Consider the following 25,540-nt stretch of genomic DNA (forward strand, 5'->3'; position numbering starts at 1 on the left):
CTTCGCTTATCTTGACCATCTGGGAAGCACACAGAACAGCCTGATTATTAAGCCCCTCTGGTAATCTTCTGGATTGGGCCTTCCTGCCTCTGCCCTTGTAGGGATAGCACTGTCAGCCACGCTCCCCCTTGGAGTCTTGCTGCTGGAGATCCTCAGTAAACGTCAGAAAGGATTTGAGGTCCCAATGGTGTGTATTTTGCGTCAGACTGAGGTGTAGAAGGACAGAAACTAGTAATGGAAAGACAAAGCAAATAAACTGGCCTTTGTAAAGCAGTAAGAGGCATCATTTCAACTGCTTGAAAAAGCAGACTGGAAAATACGCTGATGCGAAAACCCTATATTTGTGTATGTGGACGTAATCTTATTTGGCTTCACAATAACTCTGTGAGCTGAGTAGAGAGTATTACCTTTCTGTGTTACAGATGAAGAAACAGCCTTTGAAATTCATCAGTTTGCCCAACATCGTGTACTTAGTATTATTATTTAATAGAATCATAACTTGAACTTAGGTTTCTGATTGCCAATTTTATGTACTCCCTGTTACCTTTCTTAAAACCAGAAGAGTGATGATAACAGTGGCCACCTCCATGTCATCAGGTAAATTACATTAGGGATAGCACAAAGGAAAAATAAAAAGCGATCTGTCTTAACCCATGTGATTTTCATATTTTTACACATTGTTACTGAGCTATGGGCTTCCGTGGTGGCTCAGATGGTAAAGAAGCTGCCTGCAATGCAGGAGACCTGAGTTTGATCCCTGTGTTGGAAAGATCCCCTGGAGAAGGGAGTGGCAACCCACTCCAATATTCTTGCCTAGAGAGTTCCGTGGACAGAGGAGCCTGACAAGCTACAGTCCATGGGGTCACAAAGAGTCGGACACAACTGAGCGACTAACACTTTCACTTTCACTTTATTGAGATATGATTCACATCCATTACAGTCTACTCATTAAATGGTACAATTCTGTGCCTTTTAGTATACTTAAGAGTTATGCAGCCATCACCATAATAATTTTTTTTGAGAGTTATGTTTTAATAGATTTTAGAACATATTGTTTGCCCTAAAAAGAAACCCTTTTAGCCATCACTGCCGCCTTCCCCTAAGTCCTTACCTCAGCCCTTGAAAGTGAAACTGAAAGTGAAGTCTCTCAGTCGTGTCTGACTCTTTCTGACTCCATGGACTGTAGCCTACCAGGCTCCTCCCTCCATGGGGTTCTCCAGGCAAGAGGACTGGAGTGGGTTGCCATTTCCTTCTCCAGGGGATCTTCCTGACCCAGGGATCAAACCCGGGTCTCCCACATTCCAGGCAGACGCTTTAACATCTGAGCCCCCAGGGAAGCCCATAAGTAACTTTCTGTCCCTATGTTTTTACCTACTGCAGACATTTCACACAAATGCCATCCTATGATATGCGGTCCTTGTTTCATTTAGTATACTCTTTTCAAGGGCCATCCGTGTTGTAGTGTGCCCATGGTTCTTTTCAGCAAAATCTCTGCTGAAAATCAGCTGGTAGCCTTGTGTGGGTTCCCTTGTGCCTAGTTATTTTTCTTTTGCTGCTTTTAAGATTCTCTCTTTAACTTTGACATTTTAATTATAATGTGTCTTGATGTGACTCTTTTTGGATTCATCTTGTTTGAGACTCTCTTTGCCTGTGGGATCTGGATGTCTGTTTCTTCCCTAGGTTAGGGAAGTTTTTAGCCATTATGTCAAATACGTTTTCTGTCCGTTTCTTTCTGTCTTTCCCCTCTGGAACTTCCATAATGCAGATGTTAGTGCATTTTATGTTGTCCCTTGGGTCCGTTGAACTATCCTCATCTTTTAGCAATTCTTTTCTCCTTTTGCCGTTCTGTTTGGAGATCTGCACTGCCCTGTCTCCCAGGTCACCGGTCTGCTCTTCTGTGTCACTTAGCCTTCTTTTGACTCCCACTAGTGTTTTACAGCTCACTTGTGTTCTTCAGCTCTGTGTGTTCTGTTTGGAAATTTCTTATATTTTCTGTCTCATTGTGGAGTTTCTCACCGTGTTCCTCCCTTGTCCTCCCCAGTTCAGTGAGCATTTTATGACCATTGCTTTAAACTCTTTATCAAGTAAATTACTTCTTTCCCCTTCAGTAGTTTTTCCCCTAGGGTTTTACCTTTTCCCTCATTTGGAGCAGGTTCCTCTGCTTCCTCATTTGGCTTGACTCTGTGTGTGTCTGTGCACCATGTAAAGCAGCCGCCTCTCCCTGTCTCCAAGGGGTGGCTCTGGTGGGCGATGAACCTTATCGCTTACCCATGCTAATTTTGGTTGTTTCTTGAGCTCTCTTTGCACTTGTTGGGGTTTGTGGGGTCCAGAAACACAGTCCTCCTATCAGCCTGAGCCTGGCGCTCAAGGGACATCCCCTGTGTAGGCTGTGCATGCCCATTGGTGCCCGTGGGGTTGTGCGGGTGGAATGGGGGTGCGTGGCTGCTCACCAACTGCAGGTATTGGTGCTGTGACTTAAGCAGGGCTGTCACACGCCACTGTTAGCAGACTAGAATGAGAGTGCAAAATGGTGCCTGCCAGTGCCAGCTAGGGAGAGGGAGCCTGTAAAAACGGCATCTGCCAGCATTCCGTCCCTGGAGAGTCCCAGCAGACTTCTGCCCCTTTGACAGATGCTGTAAGATCAGTAAATGAATTTCCTTCACATGTGGTCTAAGCCCTTTAGAAACTGTTGTTCTTTGTGCTGGGTCTTGGGGTGAGTGGTTCTATTGGAGAGGAATGAAGTCTTTATTCCCTGAAGTCCTGAGTCCATAAGATAACCCTGTTGGTTTTCACATCCAGACATTTGGGTGAGTCTCCTCACTCTGATGCAGGACCCAAGGATTGTGGTGCCTGGGGCGGGTATAAACCCCTGCTTCTTGGGTAGAAGGTCCATTTATTTGTTTGCCTGTTGATTGATTTGTTCATTAATTTATTAAAATTTCTCTCGATTGTGCATCACCACACGAGGAGTGGGGATTTGGTGAGAGCACGCCTTTCCTCCCCGTTTCAATGGATTGTGCATCACCACACGAGGAGTGGGGGTTTGGCGAGAGCACGCCTTTCCTACCCGTTTCAATGGATTGTGCATCACCACACGAGGAGTGGGGGTTTGGCGAGAGCACGCCTTTCCTACCCGTTTCAATGGATTGTGCATCACCACATGAGGAGTGGGGTTTGGTGAGAGCACGCCTTTCCTACCCGTTTCAATGGATTGTGCATCACCACACGAGGAGTGGGGTTTGGTGAGAGCACGCCTTTCCTACCCGTTTCAATGGATTGTGCATCACCACACGAGGAGTGGGATTTGGCGAGAGCACGCCTTTCCTACCCGTTTCAATGGATTGTGCATCAGCACACGAGGAGTGGGGGTTTTGGTGAGAGCACGCCTTTCCTCCCCGTTTCAATGGATTGTGCATCACCACACGAGGAGTGGGGGTTTGGTGAGAGCACGCCTTTCCTACCCGTTTCAATGGATTGTGCATCACCACATGAGGAGTGGGGTTTGGTGAGAGCACGCCTTTCCTACCCGTTTCAATGGATTGTGCATCACCACACGAGGAGTGGGGTTTGGTGAGAGCACGCCTTTCCTCCCCGTTTCAATGGATTGTGCATCACCACACGAGGAGTGGGGGTTTGGTGAGAGCACGCCTTTCCTACCCGTTTCAATGGATTGTGCATCACCACATGAGGAGTGGGGTTTGGTGAGAGCACGCCTTTCCTACCCGTTTCAATGGATTGTGCATCACCACACAAGGAGTGGGGTTTGGTGAGAGCACGCCTTTCCTACCCGTTTCAATGGATTGTGCATCACCACACGAGGAGTGGGATTTGGCGAGAGCACGCCTTTCCTCCCCGTTTCAATGGATTGTGCATCAGCACACGAGGAGTGGGGGTTTTGGTGAGAGCACGCCTTTCCTCCCCGTTTCAATGGATTGTGCATCACCACACGAGGAGTGGGGGTTTGGTGAGAGCACGCCTTTCCTACCCGTTTCAATGGATTGTGCATCACCACACGAGGAGTGGGGTTTGGTGAGAGCACGCCTTTCCTCCCCGTTTCAATGGATTGTGCATCAGCACACGAGGAGTGGGGGTTTTGGTGAGAGCACGCCTTTCCTCCCCGTTTCAATGGATTGTGCATCACCACACGAGGAGTGGGGGTTTGGTGAGAGCACGCCTTTCCTACCCGTTTCAATGGATTGTGCATCACCACACGAGGAGTGGGGTTTGGTGAGAGCACGCCTTTCCTCCCCGTTTCAATGGATTGTGCATCACCACACGAGGAGTGGGGGTTTGGTGAGAGCACGCCTTTCCTACCCGTTTCAATGGATTGTGCATCACCACACGAGGAGTGGGGTTTGGTGAGAGCACGCCTTTCCTACCCGTTTCAATGGATTGTGCATCACCACACGAGGAGTGGGTTTGGTGAGAGCACGCCTTTCCTACCCGTTTCAATGGATTGTGCATCAGCACACGAGGAGTGGGATTTTGGTGAGAGCACGCCTTTCCTCCCCGTTTCAATGGATTGTGCATCAGCACACGAGGAGTGGGGGTTTTGGTGAGAGCACGCCTTTCCTCCCCGTTTCAATGGATTGTGCATCACCACACGAGGAGTGGGGTTTGGTGAGAGCACGCCTTTCCTCCCCGTTTCAATGGATTGTGCATCACCACATGAGGAGTGGGGGTTTGGTGAGAGCACGCCTTTCCTACCCGTTTCAATGGATTGTGCATCACCACACGAGGAGTGGGGTTTGGTGAGAGCACGCCTTTCCTCCCCGTTTCAATGGATTGTGCATCACCACACGAGGAGTGGGGTTTGGTGAGAGCACGCCTTTCCTCCCCGTTTCAATGGATTGTGCATCACCACACGAGGAGTGGGGGTTTGGTTGAGAGCACGCCTTTCCTCCCCGTTTCAATGGATTGTGCATCACCACACGAGGAGGGGTTTGGTGAGAGACGCCTTCCTACCCGTTTCAATGGATGTGCATCCCACGAGAGTGGGTTGGTGAGAGCACGCCTTTCCTCCCCGTTTCAATGGATTGTGCATCAGCACACGAGGAGTGGGGGTTTGGTGAGAGCACGCCTTTCCTCCCCGTTTCAATGGATTGTGCATCACCACACGAGGAGTGGGGTTTGGTGAGAGCACGCCTTTCCTCCCCGTTTCAATGGATTGTGCATCACCACACGAGGAGTGGGGTTTGGTGAGAGCACGCCTTTCCTCCCCGTTTCAATGGATTGTGCATCAGCACACGAGGAGTGGGGGTTTGGTGAGAGCACGCCTTTCCTCCCCGTTTCAATGGATTGTGCATCACCACACGAGGAGTGGGGTTTGGTGAGAGCACGCCTTTCCTCCCCGTTTCAATGGATTGTGCATCACCACATGAGGAGTGGGGGTTTGGTGAGAGCACGCCTTTCCTCCCCGTTTCAATGTGACCCTTTATCCTTTGTTGTGGAGCCGGTGTTCAGATAGTTCTCAGGTTCTGTTCCGAGGAATTTGTCCTCCTGTGTAGCTGTCTATTTGTTGTGTCTGTAGAAGGAAGTGAGTTTAGGATCTTCCTATGCTGCCATTTTGAACCCAACTCCACACTGGTTTGCTTACCATCTGTTTGAGGTAAGTTTTGAAATCAGGAGATATGAGTTATCCAACTTTGTTCTTTCAAGATTGTTTTGGATATTCTGGGTCCATATAACTTTTAGGATCAGCTTGTCCAGTTTCTGCAAAGAAGTCAGCAGAGTTTTCAATGGGGATTGCTTTATTTGTAGGTAAGTTTTGGGAGGATTGCCATCTTAACAATAGTAAGGCTTCTGATCCATGAACATGCTGTATTCATTCCCATATTCTCTTCAGCAATCAGTTTTTTCAGTTCAGTTCTTCTAAATAATGGGTGATCATATTAGGTGTGTTGTATTTTGCAAGGTAACTTTAGTGGAATTGAAGTCCTCATGCCTGGATTGTCAGGCATAGTGCAAAAGTTTAACTATTGCTCTTATTTAAGCATGACTTGAATTGATATAAAATGATTGTTGGAAATTATGTAAAGAAAATAGTATGAGTAATACCTGCTTTATGCTTTTCGTATGAACCTTCACATGCAAAGTGGCATGGTTTATTTTGCAGGTTGGTTTTTTAAATTATCATTTTTTATCCTAAGTATGTCTGGCATAGGACAGGGATTGCTCAGGCAAGCTTTTAGGTATAGGACCTGCAGTAGGAGTGGAGAGCAGAAGAGTAGCTTATGTGGCTGTAATGAGGGAGGTCCTGTAAAACTTTGCGATAGAATGTAAAGCACTCTCAGTTTGTGTTTCTGTGGCATACACAGTCTTCCCAGGCTTGACATGGTCAGGTACCAATGATGTAATAATGATGGTTATACCAGGAGCACCGAAGGCTACTCTTGGTATGCCATGTGGTGGGACTCCAAGGCACGGTTAGTTTGAGTAATCGTTCTGAGGCCACATGGAGTTTGTCATCTCTCACAGAGGAATTTAATTCATTAGTATAAGACATCACAGCAGTAGGTGAGTGCCTCTTATCTTATGTAATGTGGATACATGGATTCAGACCACTTGTTTGAGCACAGTACTCCATCTTGGGTCAGCCTCACACAAAGGCTTGAAATAGAGTGTGTGATGTATAATGTCTAGACTTTAACATTTTATATATTATTAAATATAATATCTAGACACAGGTGAAGAATCTGCCTGCAATGCTGGAGACCAGGCTTCAATCCCTAGGTTGGGAAGATCCCCTGGAAAAGGGAATGGCTACCCACTGCAGTATTTTTGCCTGGAGAATCCCATGGACAGAGGAGCCTGTCAGGTTAAAATCCATGGGGTTTCAAAGAGTCAGACACTACTGAGCAACTTTCACTTTCACTTTTTTCAATATTATCGACTCTCTTTTCCTGTTCTGTTGGTTATCAGTGATTACTTGCCAGTTATTAAACTAGGCTTTTTAAAAACAGGATATTCTTTTAGCTTATTTTCTCATGTGTGTTGATTCTGTCTGGCTTCTTGTTCTTTCCTGTTGCTTGCTGATCAGAGTCCTGTGGAAGAAGTCAATTTTGTGAGTCCTGCTGCTTTTCAGTTTGGTTAGTAACACTGTCAGAGGTGGGAGCAGCTACTCAGACACCTACCTTTGGTCCTGAGCACAGTTAGGGGAGAGGTGTAACAAATGGCTGCTTGACAAGCGTGAACTTAGGGTTATCAGGTCCTACGTTGTTCACACTCCCTGTCTACCACCCCAGCTCCAGTACATGTTTAATAAATGAAAATCCCCAAGTTAGAGATTCATTCTTTTGTATTAAGGCTTCCATCCTTTGTTAAAACTCAAGCAGCATCAAACGTTATCTTGTTAAACATTATGGATTGTTTGGATAATTTATATTTAATTGGTTTTATACACAGAGTTTGATAGTTCTCAGTGTAGGCAGAGATAAAGAACATATAATTCAGTTGCTAGGCACTTTGGAGGAATGTAGGAGAAAACTAGAAAAAAGAGTTAGGGGCTGCCTGGAATCGTGAATATAGCTTATTCAGACATGTTACTTTACCTACAGGCAGCCTTCAATGGTTCCAGGAATGTCTGGGATGACCCTCATCTTCCCTGTAATATTCTTAGAGCTGCTAAGTCACTTCAGTCGTGTCCGACTCTATGCGACCCCAGAGACGGCAGCCCACCAGGCTCCCCCGTCTCTGGGATTCTCCAGGCAAGAACACTGGAGTGGGTTGCCATTTCCTTCTCCAATGCATGAAAGTGGAAAGTGAAAGTGAAGTCGCTCAGTCGTGTCCGACTGTTAGCGACCCCATGGACTGCAGCCTACCAGGCTCCTCCGTCCATGGGATTTTCCAGGCAAGAGTATTGGGGTGGGGTGCCATTGCCTTCTCCAAATATTCTTAGAGCAGGTTTAGCAAATCCCAGGCTCATGGGCTGAATCTAGTCTGCCACCTGTTCCTGTAAGTGAAGTTTCATTGCAATGTGACCATTCTCGTTTGTTTACTTGCTCACTATGGGCACTTTCATGTTACACTGGCAAAATTGAGTAGTTGTGACAAATAGGCCCACAGTGTATAAAATACTTGCTTCTGGCTCTCTGTAGGAGAAGTTTGCCAGTAACTGGTCTAGAGACTCTAAACTTTCAGAAGGTTAAGTATAGATCATAGATATCTTAAACTTTAGACTTCTTAACTTTCAGTCTCACCATTATATGGACTCAAGGTCTGTGGTTTTAAGGAAAGATCACTACTGATATCCACTGGTTCAAGAAAAAATGTGTAACTTCAAAAATATTATTAAAGGATGACACTGCTACATTTAAAAACTAAGTAGCCATTGGAAGATTAATATCTGGTTATGCATGTACCTGGGGGTTTCCATGTGGCTCAGTGGTAAAGAATCCACCTGCCAGTGCAGGAGACGCAGGAGACACAGGTTTGACCCCTCGGTTGGGAAGATCCTTGGTGAAGGCAGTGGTAACTCACTCAAGTGTTCTTGCCTGGGAAATTCCATGGACAGAAGAGCGTGGCAGGCTACAGTTCATGGGGTTGCAGAGAGTTGACAGGACTGTGCAGCTGAGCGTGCACACACGCATACATGTACCTGATTCACCAACTTTTTCAGGTGCTCCCGTCTTATATGAGAAAAGTGTTTCAGTTCTTCCCCCACATTTTGCAGAATATCCCCCAAATGATATTCTGTCATTTTTGAAGATGACATTGTAACTTATTTAAATAAATATGAATATAAATATAAAATACTAATCTCACTGTTGGAAATTTTAAGTGTTGCAGATCAGTTATGTCTTGTCTTCCCTTCCCTCTCTCAGCTTGAAGTCCATGGCCCAAAATGACTCTACCACTGGAGACTTTCTTCCGTAAAGAGGAAGATCAGACAGGAGGCTGGGATGAACATGCCACTGCATCAGATCTCTGCTATTCCATCCCAGGATGCCACCTCTGCTAGAGTCTACAGAAGTAAAACCAAAGAAAAGGAGAGGGAAGAACAGGTATGGAGGGAAATGCTATTTTTAGCTTCATTATTTTTGTTCTTTTTATTAAAACAGTCTAAAATAAGCTCTGATGATCCAGTTTTTTTTATAATAATTTATAAAAGCATATGGTATGAACAGTTTTACTCAGAAGACGTTGTCTTTTTGTAGGTTTCTAGGTTTCAGATTTTGCAGTCATCTCTGGTGGTAGAGTACATGGTTTCTGGATGTCATATGTTCAGTATTTTTTTTTCAACTTGCTGCAGATGCAAAAATATCTCCAAATATGTTTCCCATACTCTCTCAATTGTCATTTAAGTTAGTAGTCTTTATTTAAGGTTCAATTAAGTTAATAGCCTCTTCTTATAATTCTTCTTAGCCCAAATGGATATTTAAATACCACTCAGTAGAATATTTCCTTGGTCTAGAGTACTTGCCTATACCAAGTTGAGGCTATTAATTCTTCATTCAATGTAGTGTTGAATGGGTACCAGATGGGAATTTCTTAGTATGTATTTATATGTGGAAGCTGTACATATTTGTGTGGAATAGAGAAAGGAAAGTGTCCAACATTGTAGCAGAGGGATGCTTTTTGCATAAAACCCTATTGCAGATTTGTTGTAGGTGGGTATTCAATAAATACTGAATGATATGATCTATTTGATGGAATTTTTAAGATTTAAATAAGTAACATTTCCCTCATGTGCTTATTTATCATCCATATGTCTTTTTTTGTTGGGCTGTCTATTCAAATCTTCTGTCCATTTAAAAAAACCCACCAGTTTTCTTACTGTTAATTTTGAGCATTTCTAATGTCATCTAGATACATGTCCTTTGTCAGATACGTGCTTTACGTGTTTACTCCAAATGTTCAGATTATCTTTTCATGCTTCTGCTGGTGTCTTTCAAAGATGAGATGTTTTTAATTTTGGTCAAGTCAAATTTATTGATTTTTTTTCTTTGTTTGCATTGTACTTTTGGCATTCTATTAAGAAATTTTGGCCTAACCCAGGGTTGCAAATAATATCTTATGTGTTTTCTTCTAAAAGTCTTATTCGGTTCAGTTCAGTCGCTCAGTCGTGTCCGACTCTTTGCGACCCCATGAATCACAGCACGCCAGGCCTCCCTGTCCATCACCAACTCCCGGAGTTCACTGAGACTCACGTCCATTGAGTCAGTGATGCTATCCAGCCATCTCATTCTCTGTCGTCCCCTCCTCCTCCTGCCCCCAATCCCTCCCAGCATCAGAGTCTTGTCCAATGAGTCAGCTCTTCGCATGAGGTGGCCAAAGTACTGGAGTTTCAGCTTTAGCATCATTCCTTCCAAAGAAATCCCAGGGCTGATCTCCTTCAGAATGGACTGGTTGGATCTCCTTGCAGTCCAAGGGACTCTCAAGAGTCTTCTCCAACACCACAATTCAAAAGCATCAATTCTTCGGCGCTCAGCCTTCTTCACAGTCCAACTCTCACATCCATACATGACCACAGGAAAAACCATAGCCTTGACTAGACGGACCTTTGTTGGCAAAGTAATGTCTTTGCATTTGAATATGCTGTCTAGGTTGGTCATAACTTTCCTTCCAAGGAGTAAGCATCTTTTAATTTCATGGCTGCGGTGATTTTGGAGCCCCAAAAAATAAAGTCTGACACTGTTTCCACTGTTTCCCCATCTATTTCGCATGAAGTGATGGGACCAGATGCCATGATCTTAGTTTTCTGAATGTTGAGCTTGAAGCCAACTTTTTCACTGTCCACTTTCACTTTCATCAGTAGTTTTGGCTTTATGTGTTTATGATCTATTTTGAATTAATTTTTGTGGACTGTATGAAATATACATCCAGTATTATTTTTTTATATGAATATCCATTTGTGGCCAGTAACATCTGTTGAGTGGATTGTCTTTTCTCTACCACATTACCTTAAATCTGTTGCTTATATAGGGGTGTGCTTATTTTTGGAGTCTCCTGTTCCATTGAGGTATTTGCCCATCTTTACATCATTAGTGTCATGAACTTTCTGACTTTATAAGTCTGAAAAATCAGATAGTGTTCTTCAGCCTTGTTCTTGTTTTGCTTATTCTAGGTTTCTTGCACATTCATGTGAGTTTGAGAATCGGCTTGTCTGTTTTTACACACAAAGCTCTGCCGGGGTTTTTATTGACTCTGTAGTTCAGTTTGAGGGAGAGCTGGCATTTTGACAGTGTCGAGCCTTAGCCCTGAGCCAAGGGCATCTCCTCTTCAAAGTGAAAGGGGAGCCACTCAGTCGTGCCTGACTCTGCGACCCATGGACTGTACAGTCCATTCCAGGCCAGCATACTGGAGTGGGCAGCCTTTCCCTGCTCCAGGGGGTCTTCCCAGCCCAGGGATCGAACCCAGGTCTCCTGCACTGCAGGTGGATTCTTTACCAGCTGAGCCACAAAGGAAGCCCAAATTATTTAATTGCTCTCAGTGTTTTGTAGATTTCAGTGTATGGTCTTTACACACCTTCTGTCAGATTTATCCCTAAGTACTCTGTAATTTTGATGCTATTGTAAATGATACTGCTTTTTAAAATTTTCATTTCCTCTTGTTCATTACAAGCACAGAGAAATAAAATAGATATTTTTGTGTCTTGATCTTATGTCTTGCAATTTTGCCAAACTCACTTATTAGTTCTAGTCAATTTTTTGTAGAGTCCACTGAATTTTCTGCATAAGCAGTGATGTCATCTGTAAATGAAGACAGTTTTATACTACGCTTTCTCTTTGGGTACCTCTCTCCATCTTTCTTCTCCTGGTGAAATCCCCAGCACTGTACTGAGCAGAAGCGGTGAGAACAGTCACCCTTGTGGTCCTTGTGACCTCAGAGGGAAGCATTCTTTCTTTCAGCACCAGATATGATGTTAGTTACATTTTTTGTAGATAATCTTCAACATATGGTTCCCTTCTGTTTCAGGTTTCCTGAGAGTTTTGATCAGTTTTTATCCTGGTAATTTGTATTTTCTCTCTTTTTTTCTTTTTCTTGATCTAGCCAGAGGTTTATCAATTTTATGGGTCTTCTTAAAGAATTGTCTTGGTGTCATAGATTTTTCTCCGTTGTCATTCTGTTTTATGTTTCTTTCATTTCTGGTGTGGTATTTATGATTTCCTTTCCTCTGTTTCCTTTAATTTGTTATTCCTTTTCTAGATTTTTAAGGTGGAAGTCAGGATTATTTGAGATCTTTATTTTCTATCATAGGATTTAGTGATTATAAATTCCCCAAGTTCTGTTTTCATGGCATTCCAGAAATTCTGCTATGTTGAGTTTAATTTTCATTCAGTTCAAAATACTTTTTAATCTCTCTTTTCATTTTTTCTTAGATCCATGAGTTATTTTTAAGTGTGCTGTTTAATTTCCAAATTTCCTGGACTTTCCAGAGATCTTGCTATTAATTCATCTCTAATTTAAATCCATTTTGGTCTGAAAACATATTTTGAATAACTTAAATCCTTTTAAATTTATCAAGACTTGTTTCATGGTACAGAATGTGGTCTCATTTGGTAAATATTATGTGTATACTTTAAAAGGATGTAGTTCGCTGTTGTTGGATGTTTTATTTTGGATAATTCTAATTGTTGTGTTTTTAAGTTCATTGTATGTTAGTCACTCAGTCATGTCTGACTCTGCAACCCCTGGACTGTAGCCCATAAGGCCCCTCTGTCCATGGAATTCTCTAGACAAGAATACTGGAGTGGGTTGCCATTCCCTTTCCAGGGGATCTTCCTGACCCAGGGATTGAAGCCGGGTATTCTGGATTGCAGGCAATTTCTTTACCCTCTGAACCACCAGGGTAATCTTTTCTCTTTCAATGTCTGATCTGCTGTTAGCTTTTTTGTCTCAAACATGGTATAGGGTTTTAGACCATGCCTAGTTTCTTCCTAGAAATACGTTTAAATAAAGAGATGAATATACATCTTTAAAATATACCTGTCTCAAATTACTGTCTTTGGTTGGGTGTCATCCACCATGAGATCATTTGTATGGCTTCTGGAATCATCTGTCTGCTTTACCTGCAAGAGTCCCATGAGTTTTAACCTCATCCTAGAAACCAGGGTTTCTTTTGTCATCTGTTTACCTTTTTCTTGGTCCCTGGAGTGGTTTTTTTCAAACTTGTTTCCAACCATGTTTTTCCTGTCTGGCAATCAGATCTCATTGTGACAGAGTGGGGGCTATTCTAGCTTGCTCAAGTACACACAGGGAGTCATGGCATGGGTGCAGTTTGAGAACTATATATATATATATATATATATATATATATATATATATATATAAAATATACTTATTGTCTTTGAGAATGAAAAAATAAGATTAGATATTTTTCTAGTAATAACATTATCAAACATTAAATACAAGTTTATCTGTTTGAACCATTACATTTTCTTTTAATCTACATACATAGATTTTGAAGCTTAAATGTAGATAAAATTATATACAACTATGAGGTCTGGCCATTTTAAATATTCTTAGTCAAAAGCCAGCAGTATTGGTTCTAGCTGTTTTATGTATTAGCAACTTACCTTTCCCAGCCGACTCTCACATAAGTCTTAAACTGGTAATGGTTTGCTCTTTATTTGGGGTATAGAATTGGAAGGATGTGCAGAATAACTGTAGCAGACCTCTGTGTTGTTGGTCTGTTGAGAATTTGCTAGATAAGAGTCTGTGTCACGGGGGTCAAACCAGGCGTGTAGTTTGGGCACATGGGAGTGAAGCACTGGCGGTTGGCCTCAGCGTGTTATGTGTAAATTGAGTGAAAACGGCACATGAATATATTTGCGTGGTAGCAATGCAGGACTCAGTGGTTATGGTTTATCGGTTATCACTTTTCTCTTACAGATGTCCTATTAATTAAATGATTGAGAGGCAGATCATTTTTCAGATTTTCTGTCAGTAAGCCTATTGAAATAAGAAAACCACCCAAATTTGTTTTTAAATGCAGAGGTTTCAAAAAATAATATAGCTGTAGCATCCTATAATAGTTGTTAATGACTTTTATATTTGATGTCATCAAGATAACTCCTTTATTTTACACAGATGGAGAAACAGGTCTAAAGAGAAATGTCTTGCCCATGGACACTTGAATTTGTATATTTTTTCCTAGGTTATTTTACTTGCTCTTTAAAAATAGTTTCACGTGAATACAAATGCACTCCACACATTTATTTTTTCACTCAGTTGTATGTCAAGCAGGTATTCACAGAATATAATACGCTGGACGGCATCCCGCCTGCACGGAGCCTGCCGTCCAGCAGGGAGACGGGAGGGCGACGCAGACTGTGACACTGGTGCAGCGTGCGCTGGGCGTTCCGATGGCAGCCTCCCCAGCGCGTGTGACGGGAGCTTTCCGATCTGTGATGCTGTAGCTGTGTTTTTCTTTATCTCATTTCTGCGTGGTATTTAGGGGTTCTTTTTCGGGTTTTGAGTTTGAGGACCCACGTGTTTCTTTCTTTTGGAAGTTTTCCGCCCGTCATTTCCTCAACTGTTGCCTCCCTGCACCCTCTTCCCTCTCTGCCTGGGGATAGAGCTCGCTGTGTCTCCCGCCATATCTCAGGGCTGGCTGTGCACGGGGCTCTGGGTGATTTCTTCACTGTCTTCTGTTCGTTGATACTCTCCTTGGCCAAGTCTAGACCTTCCATTGAGATTTTAACATCTACATGTTTTTATTTCACATATTTTCCCCATAATTTCTGGTATTTGCATTATGTTTTCTTATTTCTCATTTATCTCTGTGAACATGTAATTCAGGTTTCTTTCCTTTAGTTTTCCCAGTGTACTATGCATTTTGTGCTTATGTATAAAAACCTGAGACTCTAGATGATAAGAAAGTTCTTCATGGTTTGCAGTAAATATGCTTGATACATTACCTTCTAACAGGAGGTGTGCAGCTGTCCACTAATTACTCACTTCACATGTGGCCATTTCTACAGCATCTGAATAGGTGAAGGCACACCAAGGATTTGTTTTATTTAATTTGATGTAGTATACTTATATATACTTGGGCTTTCCGGGTGGCGCTAGTCGTAAAGAACCCGCCTGCCAATGCAGGAGACATGAGAGATTCGGGTTCTGTCCCTGGGTCAAGAAGGGCCCCTGGAGGAGGGAATGGCAACCCACTCCAATATCTTTGCCTGGAGAATGCCATGGACAGAGGAGCCTAGCGGGCTATAGCCCATGGGGTTGCAAAGAGTTGGGCACGACTAAAGCGACTTAGCACATGTATATACTTACATCGTGTTTATTCTGTACAAGGCACTGTTCTTCTAAGGGCTTTACAAAGATTAATTCATTTGGTCCTCATATGAGCCCTCTGAGGTAGGTATGGTTGTTGTCACTCTGTTTTTATGGGTGTGGCACAGAAAAATTGAATGAGCTGCTCAGGGTTCTCTGGGTGGTGATTGGCCTGTTGTAGAATGGTATTCAGATCCAGCCTCCACACCCATGTTGTTCACTCACTTGCTCTTTGCATGCCACTCAGCCAGCTACTATCTCTTCAAGCCACACGTCCCTCGTAATGAACCTCACCCAGCTCCACTCCCTTTGTGTCTACATTCCTGTAGCACTTAATGAGTCTGCACTGAGCCAATTTTAGGTATTCTGTTTACTTTGTATGTCTAAATCATGTCTTCAGTAATTTATTCATTCTTTGGAAAGTATGTAAGCACCTGTTACACGGTGGCTTTCAGTATAAATGTGGTATAAACACAGAGACACTCTCTGTGCTGCTTAAATCTCTCAAGCCGTGTGCTTCTGTCAGCCCCATCACAGCTGTGGTCCAGGACCTCACTATTTCTACCGCTGCAGCAGCCGACATACTGCTCTCCATGCTTCAGCCTGTCTCTTCCTGCCCTGGGCACTGCTGGTGGGAAAAGTGTATGCAGTTCAGTGTGGTAGGTGCCATAGTCCAGGGAAGCACCCCCGATCCAGTCTCATGGTGACAAGGAAGGTTTTTGTGGAAGAAGAAATGTCAAAGATGAGTCCTTACAAAGTAAGAGTTAGGTGAAGCTAAAGGCAGAGAGAGAGAGGTGCAAGGCCAGAACTCCTGGGGAATAGAAGAACACATGGCATGTCTGAGATACTAAGAAGAAACTCACTGTGCTGGAACTGGAAGTGTGCAGGCCAGGCCGTGAGAGAAGTCAGGAGTGGCCACGTCGCTGCTGAGGGTACCGAGATGTCAGTGCAGGTATAGAGTCCAGAGCTGAAGTTCTGTTTTAGTTAGGTGACCGTGTAGTTTGGTAAGGGAAGCTGGGGAGGAGACCACTAGTTTTAATTTGCTAAGTCATGTCCAACTCTTTGCACCCCTATGGACTGCAGCATGTCAGCCTTCTCTGTCCTTTACTGTCTCTCGCAGTTTGCTCAGACTCACGTTCATTAAGTCAGTGATGTCATCCAACCATCTTATCCTCTGTTGTCCCCTTCTCCTCTTGCTCTCAATCATTCCCAGCATCAGGGTATTTCCAGCCAGTCCGATCTTTGCATCAGGTGGCTGAAGTATTGGAGTTTCAGCTTCAGCATCAGTCCTTCCAATGAATATTCAGGACGGATTTCTTTTAGATTGGACTGGTTGGACCTCCTTGCTGTTCAGGGGATTCTCAAAAGTCTTCTTCAGCATCACATTCAAGAGCATCAATTCTTCGGCGCTCAGCCTTCTTCACAGTCCAACTCTCATATCCAGACACAACTACTGGAAAAACCATAGCCTTGACTAGACGGACCTTTGTTGGCAAAGTAATGTCTCTGCTTTTGAATATGCTATCTAGGTTGTCATAGCTTTTCTTCCAAAGAACAAACAAGTGTCTTAATTTTGTGGCTGCAGTCACCATCCACAGTGATTTTGGAATCTGAGAAAATAAAATCTGTGACTATTTCCATTGTTTCCGTATCTATCTGCCATGAACTGATGGGACCAGGTGCCATGATCTTAGTTTTTTGAATGTTGAGTTTCAAGCCAACTTTTTCACTCTCCTCTTTCACCTTCATCAAGAGGCTCTTTAGTGCCTCTTCATTTTCTGCCATTAGAATGGTATCATCTGCATATCTAAAGTTGTTGATATTTCTCCCAGTTATCTTGATTCCAGTTTGTGATTCATCCCACCCAGCATTTCACATCATGTACTCTGAATATAAATTAAATAAGCAGGGTGACAGTATACAGCCTTAATGTACTCCTTTCTCAATTTTGAACCAGTCAGTTGTTCCATGTCTGATTCAAACTGTTACTTCTTGACCCACATACAGGTTTCTCAGGAGACAGGTAAGGTGGTCTGGTTTTCCCATCTGTTATAGAAATTTCCACAGTTTGTTGTGATCTACACAGTCAAAGGCTTTAGGATAGTCAGTGAAGCGGAAGTGGATTATTTTTCTGGAATTCTCTTGCTTTTTCTGTGATCCAGTGGATGTTGGCAGTTTGATCTCTGGTTCCTCTGCCTTTTTAAAATCCAGCTTGTACACCTGGAAGTTCTCTGTTCACTTACTAAAGCGTAGCTTGAAGGATTGTGAGTATTATCTTGTTAGCATGTGAAATAAATGCAGTTATACAGTAGTTTGAACATTCTTTGGCATTGCTTTCTTTGGGATTGGAATGAAAACTGGACTTTTCCAGTCCTGTGGCCACTTCTGAGTTTCCCAAATTTGCTGGCATATTGTGTTCAGCACTTGGACAGCATCATCTTTGAAGAATTGAAACAGATCAGGTGGAATTCCCTCACCTTCACTAACTTTGTAGTAATGCTTCTGAAGGCCCTCCCCTCTTGACTTCACACTCCAGGATGTCTGACTCTAGGTGAGTGACCACACCATTGTGGTTATCCAGGTCATTAAGACATTTTTCCTACAGTTCTTTTGTATATTCTTGCCACCTCTTCTTAATCTTGTGTTGTTGGAAGAGGGTGTTTGCTATGACCAGTGTGTTCTTTTGGCAGAACTCTATTAGCCTTTGTCCTGCTTCATTCTGTACTCCAAGGCCAAATTTGCCTGTTACTCCAGGTGTTTCTTGACTTCCTAGTTTTGCATTCCAGTCCCCTATAATGAAAAGGACATCTTTTTGGGGTGTTAGTTCTGGAAGGTCTTGTAGATCTTCTTAGAACCGTTCAGCTTCTTCAGCGTTACTGGTTGGGGCGTAGACTTGGATTAGTGTGATATTGAATGGTTTGCCTTGGAAACAAACAGAGATCATTCTGTCATTTTTGAGATTGCATCCAAGTACTGCATTTCGGACTCTTTTGTTGACCATGATGGCCACTTCATTTCTTCTGAGGGATTCCTGCCTGCAGTAGTAGATATAACGGTCATCTGAGTTAAATTCACCCATTCCAGTCCATTTCAGTTTGCTGATTCCTAGAATGTTGATGTTCACTCTTGTCATCTCCTGTTTCACCACTTCCAATTTGCCTTGATTCATGGACCTAACATTCCAGGTTCCTATGCACTATTGCTCTTTACAGCATCAAACCTTGCTTCTATCACCAGTCACATCCACAGCTGGGTGGTGTTTTGCTTTGGCTCCATCCCTTTGTTCTTTCTGGAGTTATTTCTCTGCTGATCTCTGGTAGCATATTGGGCACCTACTGACCTGGGGAGTTCATCTTTCAGTGTCCTATCTTTTTGCCTTTTCATACTGTTCATAGGGTTCTTAAGGCAAGAATACTGAAGTATTCCATTCCCTTGGAAGTTATGACCAATCTAGACAGCATATTAAAAGCAGAGACATTACTTTGCCAACAAAGGTCCGTCTAGTCAAGGCTATGGATTTTCCAGTGGTCATGTATGGATGTGAGAGTTGGACTATAAAGAAAGCTGAGCGCAGAAGAATTGATGCTTTTGAACTGTGGTGTTGGAGAAGACTCTTGAGAGAGTCCCTTGGACTACAAGGAGATCCAACCAGTCCATCCTAAAGGAGATCAGTCCTGGGTGTTCATTGGAAGGACTGATATTGAAGCTGAAACTCCAATACTTTGGCCACCTGATGCGAAGAGCTGACTCATTGGAAAAGACCCTGATGCTGGGAAAGATTGAAGGCAAGAGGAGATGGGGACGTCAGAGGATGAGATGGCTGGATGGCATCCCTGACTCAATGCACATGGGTTTGAGTGAACTCCGGGAGTTGGTGATGGACAGGGAGGCCTGGCGTGCTGCGGTTCATGGGGTCACAAAGAGTCGGAAACAACTGAGCGACTGAACTGAACTGAACTGAACTTCTTAATCGATTCTGCTTCTGTAAGTCCTTGCCATTTCTGTCCTTTATTGTGCCCATGTTTGCATGAAATGTTTCCTTAGTATCTCTAATTTTCTTAAAGAGATCTCTAGTCTTTCCCCTTTTATTGTTTTCTCTATTTCTTTGCATTGTTTTCTTAAGAAGGCTTTTCTTATCTCTCTTTGCTATTCTCTGGAACTTTGTGTTCAGTTGGGTATACATTTCCCTCTCTCCTTTGCCTTTTACTTCTCTTCTTTTCTCAGCTGTTTGTAAGGCCTCCTCAGACAACCACTTTGCCTTCTTTCATTTCTTTTTCTTTGGGATAGTTTTGGTTACCACCTCCTGTACAGTGTTACGGACCTCCATCCATGGTTCTTCAGGCACTCTGTCTACCATATCTAATCCCTTGAATGTGTTTGTCATCTCCACTGAATAATCATAAGGGATTTGATTTAGGTCATACCTGAATGACCTAGTGGTTTCCCCTACTTTCTTCAATTTAAGCCTGAATGTTGCAACAGGGAGCTCATTATCTGAGCCACAGTCATCTCCTGGTCTTGCTTTTGCTGACCATATAGAGCTTCTCCATCTTAGGCTGCAAAGAATATAATCACTCTGATTTTGGTACTGACCATCTGATGATGTCCATATGTGAAGTCGTCTCTAATGTTGTTGGAAGAGAGTGTTTGCTATGACCTTTGTATTCTCTTGGCAAAACTCTGTTAGCCTTTGCCCAGCTTCATTTTGTCCTCCAAGGTCAAACTTGCCTGTTACTCCAGGTATCTCTTGAATTCCTACTTTGCATTCCAATTCCAATCCTACTTTGCATTGATGAAAAGGACATCTTTTTTTTTTTTTTTTTCTTTTGGTGTTAGTTCTAGAAGGTTTTGTAGATTTTCATAGAACCGTTTTGACTTCAGCTTCTTCAGCATTAGTGGTTGGGGCATAGAGTGGGATTACTGTGGTATTGAATGGTTTGCCTGGGTAAGGAACCGAGGTCATTCCATCGTTTTTGAGACTGTACCCAACTACTGCATTAGGACTCTTGTGGACTGTGAGGGCTACTCCCTTTCTTCTAAGGGATTCTTGCCTACAGTAGATATAATGGTCACCTGAATGAAATTTGCCCACGCCAGTCCATTTTAGCTGGCTGATACCTAAAATGTTGATGTTCACTCTTTCCGTTTCCTCCTGGACCACGTCCAATTTACGCTGATTCATGGACCTGACATTCCAGGTTCCTGTGAAGTAGTGTTCTGCGCACATCGGATATTACTTTCACTACTGACTCTCCCACAGCTGAGCGTTGTTTCCACTTTGCCCCTGGAGCTGTTTCTCCACTCTTTCCCAGTAGCATATTGGACACCTGTCAACTTGAGGGGCTTCTCTTCCGGTGTCATATTCTTTTTGTCTTTTCATACTGTTTCTCAAGGCACGAATACTGGAGTGGTTTGCCATGCCTTTGTCCAGTGGACCTCACTTTGTCAGAAGTCTCCACCATGACCTGTCTGTCTTGGGTGACCCTGTAAGTCATGGCTCATAGAGCTTCATTGAGTTAGCAAGACTGATCCATGTGATCATTTTGGTTAGCTTTCTGTGATTGTGGTTTTTGTTGTGGAGGCTATGGAATTGTAGTTCCTGCTTCTTCTTTCTGCCCTCTGATGGATGAGGATAAGTGGCTTTTTCAGGCTTCCTGAAGGGAGGGACTGGCTATGGGGAAAATTAGGTTTTGCTCTGGTGGGTAGGGCCATGCTCAGTAAATCTCTGATGCAATTGTCTGCTGATGGGTGAGGCTTTACTCCCTCCACATTAGTGGTTTGGCCTAACTCCAGTCCTGGAGTCTACAGGCTCTGCCTGCTCAACTCTTTGTGACCCTATGGACTGTATTCCACCAGGTTCCTCTGTCCATGGGGATTCTGCAGGGAAGAATACTGGATTGGGTTGCCATGCCCTCCACCAGAGAATCTTCCCTATCCAGGGATCAAACCCGTGTCTCTCATGTCTCCTGCACTGGCAGCTGGGTCCTTTACCACTAGCACCACCTGGGAAGCCCTGGCTCCTGTAGGCTCTGTGGTAGCGCTAAGACTGGGTAGTGATGGTCTGAACCAAGCAGGTGGTGCTGAGGGTGAGAGCAGTGAGCAGATCGCAAGGAGAGGATCAAGAGATCGGAAGGCTAGAACAACAGTGTTGGTGGCTGATAGATTGTGGTGGTCAGACAGAGGGCCAGATAGATGAGCCTCTGGCCCAGGTTAAAGGCTAACATCATTCACTTTGACAAAGGAGAGGAAGGTTAGGGGAAGGATGGTGAGTTGGGTGGCAGATGTGCAAGTATGAGGTACTTGTGGGGCGTCGAGCTGAAAATATCCAGAATTCAGTTTTGTCTGAATCTCTGGAGGAAAATCTAAGCCAGAGATAGAAACTTTAGAGTTGGTAACATAAAGGCAGTAAAGGATGCCCTAGGAATAGATAAAATTTTAGAATGAAGAGCGTGAGGAGAAATCAAGGTGTGAGCGGACCCTAAGGAAGCAGAGTCACCATGTGGTATGACTGTGTCACAGACACCTGTGCTGATGGTTACCCTTGGCGCTTGCTGCACTTCAGAGTATTTTACATCTTTCTTCCAGCCTGTTCTGCACAGAAGAGGCGCCCCTTTCATTCAGCTGTCCTTGTGCTTTGTTTGTGCATTGTTTGTGTTTGATTGTGAACTCGGTTGACCACGTTTCAGAAGCCTGTCTGTTTTAAAGCATCAGGAGGCTACTTCTGGATTCACAGCATCTGAGTATATGTGAATAACCAGTAGTGACTGCTGTTACAGGAACATCTTAATACTATCTTTTCCCTCAGGGCTTTGGTTTTTGAATTAGGCTTAGGTCGGACACGACTGAGCGACTGGACTGAACTGAACTGAACTGAATTAGGCTGATTAAGGCATAATGCTTGTGTATTGCTAGCTGTCGTGTTAGCTCTTACAATATATAGCAGAACCACCACCCAAATTGTGAAAGATACGCGCAGGTTAGTCATCCAGTGCCCTAAGGTTCATCCCTCTCTGTTCCCTGAGAGCGAAGGTCTTCTCTTCAAATGTGCTGTGTGAACCTTGGCTTTCCAGCAGGGTGCTTGTGGCCTCTCGGTGTCACTGTCTTTCTCTCTGGGCGCCAGTGGCCCTCCCATACCAACCTCCAGATGGCAGTTGTCATCCTAAATCTAACTCACAGGTGTAGAGACTAGAATATTTTACCAAATGAAGTTTGACACTGCCTTTGAAAAAATTATTCCTTAAAGCTCAAGATAATGCTGAGAGATTTTTGAAGAAAATTTGAGCTTTAAGCCCCTTACTTAAAAAGCATTTATTAGGAAAAACAGAAAAATTGTGGGGAGACTACTTTAGGTTTAAAGAAACTAAAGAGGCATAGCAACCAAATATAATGTATAAACCTTGATGGAACCTGCTAGGAAAAATTAGTAGCCATAAGCTGAGTTTTTTAAGACAGGTGGGAAATCTGAAAATTGTCTATATTTTAGATGATAATTACAGAATTATGGCTAATAGTCTTAGATGTGAAAATGGCACGGTGGTTATAGAGGCGAATGTTCTTGTTCTTAGGACGTGCATGCACAAGTGTGTAGAGGTAACGTGTGTCTGCAGCTTACTTTCAAATGGTTCAGCAAGGAAAAGAAACAAAATGGGTGTGTGTGTGTGTCAGAGAAAGAGGAAGAAAGCAATTGTGGCAATTTCTTTAACAGTTGTTGCATCTTGTTGAAGGATAATAGGGTATTCATTATACTGTTTTTCCAGCTTTTCTTTGGATTTTTTAAATTTTCAAAATAAAAGGTTTTGGGAAATAATAGGCCATTTTCTAATATGAGTTAAAGCTAGAGTTGATAGATAATTAATAAAGCTGGTTGATGAATTATCTAATGAGTTCATAGGTATTCAGACACTTAAAAATCTGATTCCAAATGTTTTAGGATTATGGTATCATTGGTTGATATTTATGTCCAGTTGTTGAAATAGAGTTTTGTTTTTAAATTGTTTATTGCTGATCATTGATGTTTCTCATTCATCTCATTTGAATATTCAAACTGTAAGTTGTGACTAGATTGGATTTCCTCTGTGTTGTATTTGGGAGGTGTACTTCCTTTGTCTCGGTTTTCACGCTGTTGCATGTCTGTGCTTGATGTGTTCTCAGACGTGTGGCTTACTCTGTCTCTTGTTGCCCTTTCTTCTGTGATGTACTAAAGAAAAGTCTTCAAACTAGTGTGTCCAAGGCTGGGAGGCGTGTGCAGTTTTTCCAAAGGGCACACAAGCATGGGTGGGCTTAAGAGGATCTGTGTTCAGATCTTCCTTTTCCACATACACTTGAGCTAAAACTACTCCTATGAGTTTGCCACCTGCGTCTCCTCCTCTACCTGAAGAAAGGAGATGCAAGTGGGAAACTCGCTCAGCAGCATTGTCCTAGGAAGTACAGATCTCAAGCCATCAAAGGGACAGTCAGAACTACTATTTTGGGGAATCTCCTTTTACTAAATAATCAAATGACTGTGTGCCTGCCTGGTTATTTTATCTCTTCCTGTCTTATATAAACTATATTTCTGAGGCTTCAGAAGTAGGGAATGTTGGCCTATGATTGCATGTTCTGAGCTCAGATACACTGTAGATACAGGTTGGTATAAAAAATAACATCATCTCTTCCATCCCCCCAAAATGCCATTCTCCAATGAAGAGTTTTTGAGGGAGAAACCTTTAAGAGCAAAGCAAAGGAAACCTCAAGTGGCAAATGGCTTTTTCAAAATGGTACCGATGAACCTACTTGAGGGCAGGAGTAGAGACAGAGACGGGAGAACAGATTTGTGGACAGTGCGGGGAATTGGAGGGGGAGGAGAGGGCGGGACGAGTTGAGAGAGTAGCACTGAGATGCCTAGATAACTTACGGAGAGTAAACAGCTAACGGGAAGTACTGCCTGACACCCCTGACACCGGAAGCTCAGCCTGGTGCGCTCTGACAGCCTGAGGGGTGGGTTAGGGGAGGGACTGAGAGCAAGGTCGAAGAGGGAGGGGATGTGGTGTACTTACAGGTGATTCCTGGTGCTGTACATCAGAAGCCAGTACAGCCCTGTAAAGCAATTCTCCTCCTATTAGAAATAAATTTTTAAAAATGTAACTTATTTAAAAATAGCTGATTTTTTAGCTATTCTTGGTTCTTAATTGCTCGGATGGTCATTAGTTGTAGAGCAGTGCACATTTGAACAGCTGAAGTAGCACTTGCTAGTGAAACCAGTTGTTTTAAATGTGACTGGAATATTTTCTTGTCTATACCGTTTTTCAAGATATTCCAGGTAAAATATGAGGATAAAAGTGTTTTGATATCTTTCTGATAAAATGCAAATGTCGTTTTACTTTACTGAATGTCATTCAGTAAAGTAGTTAATACCTCTTTTACTGAGCTATATTATGAAATATCTATTTCAATTATACTTAGTTCTCATAAAATAATTTATATTTTCTACCTCCTATTAATAAAAAAAGAAATTTTATTCTCGCTGCCAGACTGATTTATTTTTATCAATGTTGTAATTACAGTAAGTTATTAGTAATTTCACCTTGTATTTGCTCCACACTCTCTCATGTGGCAGAATGGAATTCATAGCCTACATAAATTTTAGATCATAACAGAAGCACATGACTGAGTTCTCCTGGAAGCCTGGTGATTGGCCCAAGCCTGACTCCTGCGTGACGCCCAGTTTAGAATCTAGTTCTTTTCTGAATCTTAAGTCTGACTTAACTTTGCCCAAATCACACGTCTTCATTCATACATTTTATCCTGGCCAACACTACTTCAGCATTGACTTTTCCAGCATCGAGGAAATCTAACCTGCTGTTAATATAATTTAGATTAAAAGTGCCATGTTCTGTGTCAAGTATTCAAGGATCACTTAAATGCTTAAGAATGCTATTATTGGGAAACTGTGTTTTTTCTCTATTTAAGTGGGTTCTTTATAAACTCTCTATAATATGTATGTTCAATAGAGACTCCATTCTTCCTTTTCATTCTCCGTTCTCTTTCCCCATGGATGGGTGCTAGTGGGTAGATATGTAAAAGAGAAAAAGAGAAGCGAGCATCTCTGCCTCTGATGTGGCGTTTAAGAGATTCTGCTATGTGGTTGTTACCAGGTAGTTGCGTACCTGTCTGTATCCCATAGTGGAGTATGGATTCCTTACTGGTAGGGATGATACCTTCTTCATCAACAGAAATCCCTTGTAACTAAGGATGGTGCTATCCATGTTTGAATGAACATATACTCAATCTTTTGTGAATGATAATTGTAATTCTTACACAATATTTATATTTTCAC

General features: G+C 42.8%; 1 protein-coding gene across 10 annotated transcripts in view; it reads left to right on the forward strand.

Annotated features, from left to right (window-relative positions):
• The window catches only part of MARCHF8 (membrane associated ring-CH-type finger 8), a 111,104-nt gene that overhangs the window by 44,814 nt on the left and 40,750 nt on the right, over positions 1-25,540 (forward strand). For 9 of the 10 annotated variants that reach the window (XM_059882585.1, XM_059882583.1, XM_059882584.1 and 6 more), the window contains 1 exon segment: positions 8,823-9,002. In XM_059882585.1, coding sequence (XP_059738568.1) covers positions 8,901-9,002 — 102 coding nt within the window. In that variant the 5' untranslated portion in view covers positions 8,823-8,900. 10 annotated transcript variants of the gene reach the window in all.

This window comes from Bos taurus, chromosome 28 (genome assembly GCF_002263795.3).
Source record: "Bos taurus isolate L1 Dominette 01449 registration number 42190680 breed Hereford chromosome 28, ARS-UCD2.0, whole genome shotgun sequence".
In the NCBI taxonomy this organism is placed as follows: domain Eukaryota; kingdom Metazoa; phylum Chordata; class Mammalia; order Artiodactyla; family Bovidae; genus Bos; species Bos taurus.